Source organism: Thamnophis elegans, chromosome 2, assembly GCF_009769535.1.
Source record: "Thamnophis elegans isolate rThaEle1 chromosome 2, rThaEle1.pri, whole genome shotgun sequence".
Taxonomy (NCBI): Eukaryota; Metazoa; Chordata; class Lepidosauria; order Squamata; family Colubridae; genus Thamnophis; species Thamnophis elegans.
In genome coordinates, this window is record NC_045542.1 from 89550494 (window position 1) to 89561658 (window position 11165).

The 11165-nt window shown below is 40.9% G+C and overlaps 1 protein-coding gene across 1 annotated transcript in view; it reads right to left on the bottom strand.

The window, feature by feature from the left end:
* The window catches only part of ADAMTS2 (ADAM metallopeptidase with thrombospondin type 1 motif 2), a 257227-nt gene extending 246622 nt beyond the window's left edge, over positions 1 to 10605 (bottom strand). Inside the window, 2 exon segments of the mRNA XM_032212158.1 lie at positions 8813 to 9174; positions 10082 to 10605. Coding sequence (XP_032068049.1) covers positions 8813 to 9174; positions 10082 to 10172 — 453 coding nt within the window. The 5' untranslated portion in view covers positions 10173 to 10605.
* Between the last annotated feature and the right edge of the window lie 560 nt (positions 10606 to 11165).

The following is an 11165-nucleotide window of genomic DNA, read 5'->3' on the forward strand; positions in this document are numbered from 1 at the left end:
AAGTTTAGATGCAGTTTCCTGATTTTGCCTTTTAGTGACATGTCTGGTATTATGACCCATGGTGGCACAGTGTTTAGAGTGCAGTACTGCAGGCTGCTTCTGCTGATCACCGGCTGCCAGCAGTTTGGCAGATCGAATCTCACCAGGCTCAAGGTTGACACAGTCTTCCATCCTTCCAAGGTGGGTAAAATGAGGACCCAGATTGTTGGGGGCAATATGCTGACTCTGTAAACCGCTGTAAAGCATTGTGAAGCTGTCTATAAGTTTAAGTGCTCCTGCTATTGCTATGTGCTCCAATAGTTGCTTGTTAGTCACTTTTGCTTTCCACGGAATATACAGGTCCCTTCTTTACCACCACAACTCAAACAGTCAATTTTTTTCTGCCTTGTTTTTTGAATGTCCAACTTTCACAGTCGTAGGTAGTTATGGGGAACACAATAGAGCAAACTAACTTACATTAAGCCCCTCCCTTGTGACAAGGGGGCATCCACATGTAGAAGGATCTTAATGAAACCTATTAAATCCATCCTATAATTTCCTCTTGTCGTTCCTTGTAAGCTTTTAATATAGTGATTAATCCTACCACTCTCATATGGAAATCTGATCCATTCCATTTTATGGAGGTGCCAAAATGTATAAATGATAACCACAAAACTAATAGCTAGAGAGACTGAAAAATAAAAAAGGCAAACATATACTTGTTGATCGATACACAAATGGCCATTCATTCATTTCCTTATTTCCTGCTCGACTTCTTCAGGTACAAAGGCTGGTCATTCTGTACAAGAACCTAGCAAGCTCTTTTCACTTCATTATAGTCACAGGCACAAAGATCATTATTATTAGATTAAAAATGATCCTGTGAAAGGTGAAAGGATTAATTACCAGCTGTGGAACTTAAAGAAAGAGATGGAAAGTGTTAGCCCTTCAAGGAAGACTAGACTAGGATACCCAAGTTATGAATGCTAGTACTACTTTATTACAAGGTTATGATAACAGAATCTTGCAGGCCTGAGTGTGTTTCCCCCTCCCTCCATTTATCTTCATGAGAGCTGAGGAGGGCCATGTCAGAGGTGCTTTCTCCAATTGTATTTCTGCTCCGGACTCAGATTTCTTTTATCTAACCGTTGCCTTGCTTATTATCTCAAGATTATTCTTTCTGTCCATTACAGAAAGAGACACTGTTATATTTGAGGGGACTTGGGCCAGGAAATATGGAAGGCCAGATATCTTTTTGTGGCTATCGTGATATTCAAATTGCTCATTTAATTGTTCTGGAGCCCCTTTTCCTAATCGCAGCCACCACTATTTCTCATTACTATCACTCCTACATTACTCTTCTCACTACAACCAACATCCAGGAAACTGTCATGCTGTCCAATTGCTCTGGGTGAGCTGTTTTAATATATGTTCATTGTATGGCCATGTGGAGTTTTGGCAATGTTACAAAGTAGTTTGCCAAAAACTTCTTCCAGAATATTTTTCAACTTCCTAATCTAGCCAAGAATAAACTATTTGTTTAAAATGTTTATATTTTATACTGCATTATGTTCTTTAAAAAGATCTGCTTCCCTTCCTGCCTGGTCCCCACGATTAGCTATGGTTGGTTAAATACTACAGCTTGAACAAGATGTCTGGCACATTACTTCTCATAAACCCTAACCTGAGGGAGGGGGGAATTTAGGAAGGTTTCCAGGATAATTCCTCAAGGCCTGTCCTTATGGACTCATTGGATGGATCCCACTGAAATTTCCTTTGGTTGGAAGGACAACCAAATACAACCAATGCTATCTTGTGGTGCTGGCTTTGGAAGGCTTTCTGCATGATTGCAAACCACTTGAAGATATGCATTCAAGTAACCAGACTTATTCCCATGGGACTTTCAGGGAAGCAATGGAGAAAACAGCTTCACTGAGAATGCAGCAAATGAGAAACTGGCAAATGGATTGGTTCCTCAGAATTCCTCTCTGGACAAGAAAAGGATCTTGGATCACTAACAAGTTCTCCAGATAGTAGGTCTTTATAAATAGACCATAAAACAGTGGTCTTGAATGGATTTAGAGCCCTGAAAGGCAATGGATTACCATCTTTGCCCAAACTGCAATTTGCACATTTATAGATAAAAGGTTTGCATATTTCCTTTCTTGATCAGTTTTATCACATCAAATGAATCTTCTTCAATCCCTAGAAAATGACAGTTTATACAAATTTAAATAAATGGCAAAAGGGCAATTAGAAGATTGATTCTGGGGGAAAAACAGATTAAGGATCCAGATGGATTTGAAAGAAGATTAGGAAATTAATTACAAGAACCCTTCCTATGGGAAAATGTCATTGTTCTGAATTTTATTTTAAAAAATGAAGATTTTGAAATTAATTATAAAGAAGCTTCTCATAGGAAAATGCTGTTGTTTAGGTGGAAACCATAATAAGATAGAACTTTGAAGGTTGAACACTAAAGGGAAGCAGAAAGAACTAAATATTATAATTAAAGAAGAACAAGTAAATTTGACAGACTAAAATAGAATGAAATAAAATCCTGTATCTTTGGAAGAATTGAAGGCTATTTAGGGACAATGCATTCAAAAATTAATCTTATAATTGTCTTCTATTATTATAAGCAAACTGGGTTTAAAAGAATTTATAGAAGAGGAACAGATTTACTGGACAAGATTGAGACTGAGGCTGATTTGAATATGGATGTAAAAATAAGCGATAAAATTATATAGAAAAAGATGTTACTTTGGATATAAAAATGAAACTGGTTGATGTCCTAATAATTAAAAAGGATCTACAAATAACAAATTAGCAGAGTGAGTTGGATAACTTTATAATTTTGGATTTACAAAAAAAAAAGACTTGCCAAAGTTTTGAAGGATTCTTTGAAAGAGAAAAAGAAATATAGGACATTATTTATGGGGATTAAAGATCAAGTTTGTTAAAAGCAAAGGGAAAGAATATAACGTTTGCTTACTTGATCAAGGTGAAAATGTATATATTGTTATTTCTGGTAATCTTTAATGGACTTTTGCTGACCAGAATCAAAATGAGGTTTAAAGAAGTCATTTATAGATAAGAGATGAGATATGGGAAGAAGAGATATTTTGTTGTATACTCAATGGTAAAAAGTTACTGAAATTATTGCTGTTTGATAAAATTCATTGCTTTGTATATTTCTTTTAGTTTTCTTTATTATATTTCTATTTTTCCTTCTTTTCTATTTTTCTTTATGTTCTTTTCTGCACTTTCTACCTGTTCTTTTCATTTGTTAATGCTTTTAGTTGGCATTACATTTTATCACTGTAAGTATAAACTTTAATACAAATTACTATTATTCAAAGAAGATTTGCTCTCACAAGCTGATAGGAGTGAAACAAGATTATCTGCAAAGCAATCTGAATGGGAAAGGCAACCAGCAAGCTTTCAGCCCCATTCTTGCTTAACTTCCTTCACTTAAAGGAAAATCAATAGGATACATTACAATTAAGTTCACTTATTGCACTGGTGTTATTTAACTATTAGGTGAGCATCACAAGATGCTTTTTCCATGTTTCATTCTATTTTTATTTGAATAGAATGTTTCTCAAATCCAATTTATAACATAAACAAACAACATTCATCAATTTAAAACATAAGCCACTTCGCTTTGAATTGATTTAAAGGCCGCTCATCTGAGTGGCAGCAAAGTCTAACACTTAGTTCAGTACACCTACTCTCCATATATGCTATATGGAGTATAGTGAAGTGTTGTGGCTCGGTAGGAGCCTTTGGAGCTGCTATCAGATTGACACAGAAATCTCCTGTGAGTGGATTCACAGGAGAAGATAACAAGCAGCTGGGGCTCGTTAAGGATCTCCTCCTGTGGATAAAAGACTGATGGTGCCACGCCTTAGTTGCAGAAGTCAACATCGTTCGTTCATTTGTTAGTTCCTTTCCGTTCCTGGTCTAGTTCATGTTCATGATTCAAAGAAGCACTTGGATAAGTGATTTGCTTTATGTAAACCCAGTTTGCTGCGAGAGTTTGTTTTTGCATTTGCTGTTTAACTTTTTGCCAGAGAATTTATCTATGTTTATTTTGGGCTCTCAGCCAGCAAAAGCCGGGACTGATAAAGATATTTCCTTTGAAGTTCTGTCTGGCTGTTGTTTCTGAACGAGCAAAGAGGGGGGTCAGAACAGTGAAGTATATTCAAATCATCAATCTGTATCCTCTTTTGATTGTCGTTTTCAAAATTACAATGTGACGGGATTAAATACACCAAATTTCAGATAAGTAAATGCTATAGTTCAGTGATGGCGAATCTTTTCGGCATCGAGTGCCCAACTGGGACATGCATGAGCACATGTGCACCAGAATACCGAAAACTCAAAAGACCAGCTGACTGATGTGCATGCGCCTGCCGGCCACCTGGTCCTTGGGTTTCCATCCTGCGCATGCACACCGCCCAGCTGGTCTTTGGGTGTCTGGTGCTCCAGTGTGTGCTAATACCAGCACCATAAACCAGAAGAGCAGGTGGTGACGGCACAGGTGCCCACAAAGAGGACTCTGCGTGCCGCCTCTGGCACGCATGCAATAGGTTTGCCATCACGGCTACAGTTTGTTCAAAGTTTTATTGATAGAAATGAAGAGAAAGTAGGAAAAGTAGAGCTTGCTTCGAATTTCAAATCAATTTCATCTAAGATTCAGATTTTACTCCACTTTAGTTCCTTGAAGGTTTTTTTTTTTAAAAAAATAGGGTGCAAATATTTCCCTTTTATTTCTTGTAAACAAATATAAGGAAGCAATATATGGCTCCAAAGTCATGGAAAGTTGAAGAGACTAAATACATAGAACAAATGAATATGGATCAAACAGCTGGTAAAACAGGAGGATTTTGTTGTTGTTGTTCAAACGGATATGCTGCCAACACTTGGTGGCTTACCAAAGTACAGTTTTTTTTAAATCAAAGCCAAATCAGCAATTAAGACACAATAAGTAAATAAACATCCCAATGCCAATGTCATTCCCCATATGCTCTTGTAACTTCTAGAAGGACATCACAAGGAGGGTAGCCTATTTTATTCCCCTTTCCATTGAATTGGTGTTTGATTCTTGGAGAATGCATGACAAGTTTTCTTCTCAAGGATTTTCAGAAGTGGTTTGCCATTGTCTTCTTCCTAAGGCTGAGAGAGAGTAATTGGCTCAATCTCACCCAGCTGCTTTTGTGCCTAAAATGGGACTAGAATTCAGTCTCCTGGTTTCTAGCCTGATACCTTAATCACTAAACCAAACTAGAGAGAGGTATTTTGATTTTTAAGGGGGGGGGGACTCCAAAGCTACATAGCAATCACAGTTGGATTTATATACCACTTCATAGTGCATTACAGTCCTCTCCCAGTGATTTACAGAGTCAGCATATTTCCCCCAACAATCTGGGTCCTCATTTTACCAACCTCGGAAGGATAGAAGGCTGAGTCAATCTTGAGTTGGTGAGAATCGAACTGCTGGCAGTCGGCAGCATTAGCCTGCAATACCGCATTCTAACCACTGCACCACCACGGCTCTACAATCTTTTATATCCAATAGCTTTCCCCATTTACTTATTTATTTATTTATTTATCTGCAGCGTTTTTTATATATGAATCCTTTTTAATGTTGTATGAGTCCATAAAATTGCATTATTTACTTATTTTATTATTCAGCTAAATCAAATTCTTAGTCTTCCTTCAAGAAAATTCTCTTTCTAAGGTAGCTTATAAAGACAGTGTTTTCCTGTATCTTGTTTCAAAACTCCTTCACAAAAGAAGTCCAATCTCAGAGCTCAACCCGGAGTTTCTAGGTCTTAACAACTCTGAATGTGATCACATAGACGTCACCTGATCCACAACTACATGCTACATGGCACTACCTTTGTTGCCAATGCTTTTGTGATACTTCGAACTTGAAAGACAACAAGTGCTTTAGAACCTGCCAAACTGCTCCCATAGCTCATCTGCAATTCCTCAAAGTAGCTGCATCTTTTTTCTGGAATGACACATCTTCCTTCCCCGGCTGAATCACATGTCTAGGAGAAAGATGTGTTTTGATTTAAGGGATTGCAGATAATCACTATGCATGCACGTATGCACGCACGCACATGCACATGTGTGTTACAATATTTATGACTGGGAGAGACATGACAGCAAGGTCAGCCAATGAATAGGCATAACAACTAAGTCAGCCAATGAGAGCTTAAACAGATCTGAGTCTGTGCTGAGAATCGAAACTGAAACTTAAGACTCTGTCTGCTCTGAACTCTGAAATGAAACTAACTGTTCTCTCCTGCTTGTATTCTGCTTGTACCTTCTGCCACGTTGAAAGAATCTACTATTGATATTGTACATTTATTCATCTGTTATTATGAATAAAGAAGTTAATGAATCCAGATGAATCAGTTATCTGTGTGTGTTTTCTGGATTTGATTTTTCAGCAATACTCTGGCAATGCGTGCGCGCGTGCACGCACACACACACACACACATGCACACGCACATACATGCACACACAGACGGCACTCCAGTACCCCTATTTTGTCTTCGAATCTGAAGTGCTGCACAGCCATAGAGAATAGCAAAATGAACTTCCAGCCTCAAGGACATTGTCAAGAGAATCAAGTGTCCCTTGAGAATACAATAGTTGTGCATGCATTCTTGATGTCAGTTTTCTTCAGCTCGGTGCTCTGATGGAAGTTTGGGATGAAAACTTCCATAACATTGCCTGAGGAGGATGAGAAATATAGCCGAATACAGCAGAGACAAATTTCTTTAAAAGATAAAGCCGCCAATATTTATCTGTTGTCTTATAAGTCTGTACTCTGCATCTACACCAGTGGTGGGATTCAGCCAGTTCGCACCTATTCGATTCTTAACTTTCTAAGCAGTTTGGAGAACCGGTTTGTTGGAAGAGCTAATCCTGTAAAGAAGGCAGGAAGGAAACATTCTGGTGTTGTTTCTAGCCTAATCTTTATTACCCTGCTTACAGAAACTGCCTCTCCAATTAACCCTTGTTACATTGTAACAGCTAAAGTGAAGCACCCATCGACCTGAGTGACGTTGAGTTGGCCATGCCCACCCAGTCACATGACCACTGATCCCCGCCTACCCTGCTGGCCATCAGGGCAGAGAACCAGTTGTTAAATTATTTGAATCCCACCACTAACTTACACATGCACCAACACTGCCCCCCTCCCATGATCGGATAATGAACCAACTTGACATGGTTGATTAATGCCATCAGCACATAGAAAGAATAGTGGCATGAGTTCAAGTCCAGGTAGAGCCATCTTGTTGTATATCACCAAGACCAAAACCTCCATCTAGGATAGTTAATAGTGCAGATGCTTGCCAAAAATTGGTTCACAACCACACAAAATGCAGAAAAATAACAATAGATGAAATGGTATCGAAAATTTTGCCTATTAAATACTTCTAAGCCAAGCTACTATTAAAGGTATTGGAATATTGCCCAAAAAGGAGAAAGTTGGCAACTACATCTTGCCTCTTATTTTTTAATCAGAATCTGGACAGAATTCAGACAACAGAAAGGTCACGATCTAAGCTGAAATCCATTTATCTTATAAGTGCTACCAGCTGTATGTTAGCAAGCTGTTTTCTCTCTCAAACAATATAAATAAGATGATGTTGGATATAATTAGATGTTCATTCCCTAAAGGAGAACTAAGCAAAGTTACTTCAGCAAAGCAGTTAGACTTTAAAATATAGTATTTAAGAGACATATAGTTCGACTTTTCTTGCTATGGAGTGAAATATTGAATTAGAGATAGATGATAGATGGTTGATAGTTTAGATAGATAGATAGATAGATAGATAGATAGATAGATAGATAGATAGATAGATAGATAGATAGATAGAAAGAAAGATAGATAGATGATAGATAGATAAATAGATAGACAGACAGACAGACAGATGATATAGAATATCCAGATAAAGAACTCTTAGAATAACCTTGTTAGGTATTTACCCTGAAAATCACAAGGATCCTTCTATCATTCAGATTATCCTATTAAAACAAACTTTCCTTGCCCTAGAACTCACTCCCAAAGTGTTGGACTACAAATCCTATCATCCCCTTCGCCTCTGTGTGGCTGGGTTGATGGGAGTGCATTCAAAGTTAAGGAAGTTGGCATAGATACGAGAAGTGGAGCATCATAACTGAGGCACGTTTTCTCAAAAATTTCTCCCAAAATTCTGAGCACATTTAATTCCCAGCAGCGGGATGGTAGTTTTGAATGCCATCTTTTTTAAAAAAAAAAAAAAAGTCTAGGTCTCCAGATGCTCTCCTAAAAAGAAGATGGCTAAGATCCTATGAAGAAAGGAAACATGCAGGTGATAGCATTAGGTCACTGTTTATGATGTAGGTCACTATTTTTCAATGCGCTGAAAAGCTTCCAGAGAGCGATCGAGACTTTCATGTTGATAATTAGTGATTTGTCACAGCGGTTATGTGCCACTTCAGGGTGAATCTGCTTCTCCACTCTTTATACAAGAGGCTCACTGGTTCATCACACTTGGCATCATGTAAGGGAACGTTTCCTTATTTGATTTCACAATTAACATAGCAAATTTGGTGTGATTTGCTGCTGTCCTTTTTATGCTGAAAACGCAAACTTTCCCCATGGGGAAAGGATAATATAAAAGAGAGAGAAAGAGAGGGGAGTGGGAGTGGGAGAAAGAGAAAAGAAAGGAAGGAAGGAAGGAAGGAAGGAAGGAAGGAAGGAAGGAAGGAAGAAAGAAAGAAAGAAAGAAAGAAAGAAAGAAAGAAAGAAAAATAGACTTACCAGTCCATCACAATTGCTGATGGCAACAGAAGCATTAGGCAAGTCCGTGATATGCCCCACATAGAGGCAATCCCCATGAAGTGGTTCAGTGTAGGTGATGTTTGAATCCTCCTGCCATTCCACAGTTGCTCCAGGAGCCACCAGCCGGGAATTTGGCCTTAATCTAAAGTGGAATTCTTGTCCGAAAACAGTGACATTGTAAAAAATTTCCTTGCCTGCAGCATCCTGAGGAAAATCCCTGATGTCTCTTGGGAAGCGCCTCTTTGATGCTCCCGACACGACTTTGGAAACGAACCTGCCTTTTGAGTCTGTGCTAGTTGGGATGACCAGCCTGTATTCCTCTAGATTTCCCAAAATAGAATCTAGAGAGAGAGAAAAAACCATGAGTAATAAGAGTCGAGCTGAATACCTCGCTCCTAAGACTACCACTGGCTGGGGTCATCTATTTCATTGGTCCGTGAGGTTAAGGAAGGGAAAATACTAAGAGACGCATCATGCCTTATTTTTCCAGTTGTTTTATTAAGAAAGCCCAGCTGGCAGGCATGGTAAGTATTTAGGGATGGACAGGGGTCAAGATGCTGCCCCCTGAGCAAGATGGACTAGAAACACCCCACAGCGGAATAAATCCATCTTAAGTGATGAAGCTTCTGAAAGCCATCTGCTTGAAGATAGAAGGTGAGGGGGGAGGGCAAACACCTCGCATCAACTTTCAAACTCTGCCATACTCCTCAAAGTTTCGATTATTCCCAAATTTGAAGGATGGGGATATCAATGGAAAAGTTTTTTGTTTGTTTTTTTAAAAAAGAGAAAAAGAAAAGAGCTGTCTACTACGTTGGCTTCGCTTCTTTCCTTCGAGCAAAACAGACGGAAGGAAAACTTAAGTCCCTGCCAGGTGGTTTTGTTGGACGCAGGCGATTCGACAGGCGATTCTCTGCCCCGCGCGTCCGAGTTCAACCGAGGTCCCAGCCTCCCTGATTTGCAGCTGAAAGGCGCCCCGCCAGCTCAGCAGGATCGAAGAAGTTACACCCACCCACCCACCCAACCCCCTACGGAAAACCAAGCCACACGTGGCGGCGGGGAGGATTCCCCGGCCCTCGGACCAAGCAACCCGTCGTGGCGCGGAGAACTCTAGCGGGCAAAAAGTCCTCCGCTCGTGGGCGAAGTTAGACAGGCAGCCTCAAGGGGAGGCGGGCAAAGAAGGGGCGTCTGGCTAATCCCTGCCGAATGGCTAGGGCAGTTTAAGCCGAGGGAACCCGGCAGCTCACTTACCTTTCTCCCCGGGACTCTGCGGGGCCCCCGGGGCCAAAAGGAGCATCCAGCAGGCGAGAAGAAGCAAGGCGATCCCGGCCAGAGGAGCCATGGCAGGCGTAGTTCAGCCCAACCCCAGCCTTCAACTTCGCTGCCAGGGGGCTCCGGCCACATTGAAGGCAGCCGGCACCGCCCTCTAGCCCACCACCAGGCAACCTCAGCCCCGCGGCTCCTTGCCCTGGCTCATCCGCTCCTCTCCAGCGCTCAGCCTCGACGAAGGCAGCAGAGACACCAGCAGGCAGCTTGCTGGAAAGCACGGGGCGTGCAAGGAGGGAAGTCCGCCTGATTGACAGAACTGCCGCCGCCGCTGCTGCCACCGCTGCCTGCGAGCCTGCCACGGCCTCGCCTCGCCCGGCCCGGCTTGGCTTGGTTTGGCGGCGGCTCTCCCTGGAACTCTCGCAGTCTCCTCCTGCTGTCGGCCGAGACAAAAACTCTGCAGCCTCCTCCGGTTACGGGACACTTTTCCCCAGCCCAGCTAAGAGGCGGTTCCTGAGGGATCCTGAGTATTTCCCTCCACCCCGCGCTCAAAATCCTCCTCTTCTTAGAAGGAGAACTAGAAGGGAAGATCGCACCAGACAGAAGCCCCCAGATGCTTGGTTTGGAATCGGTCGGGGATCTTCTGCGAAAAAAGATCTCGTACGTTATCTTGAACTCTCCCAACTTAGGAAGGGGAGTGGTCGTCTGATTCCCCCCCCCCCAAGTCTAATTAGAGAGGGCTTTTGCTTTCTGTATGTGTTATATGTACACGGCACTTTGTGATATTTTTATTTATTTTCATTTTATTTATTTGATTTGTCAATCGTTTACAAGGTAATAGGTATAAGAATAAACATGAGTATGAATGAAATGGATACGAATAAATGGGGACAGTAAGACAGGGTCATAGGAACACTAAGGTGTGCTTATACATGCCCCTTATCATGGTATCCACTCTAGAATGGTAGAATCGGATCCTTCCGGATCAAAATGTAATTGCTAGATTATACTTAAGCCTCCCCTCTGGCTGCACTAAAAATTCCTGGATTTTTCTCATCTTGGTTATCAT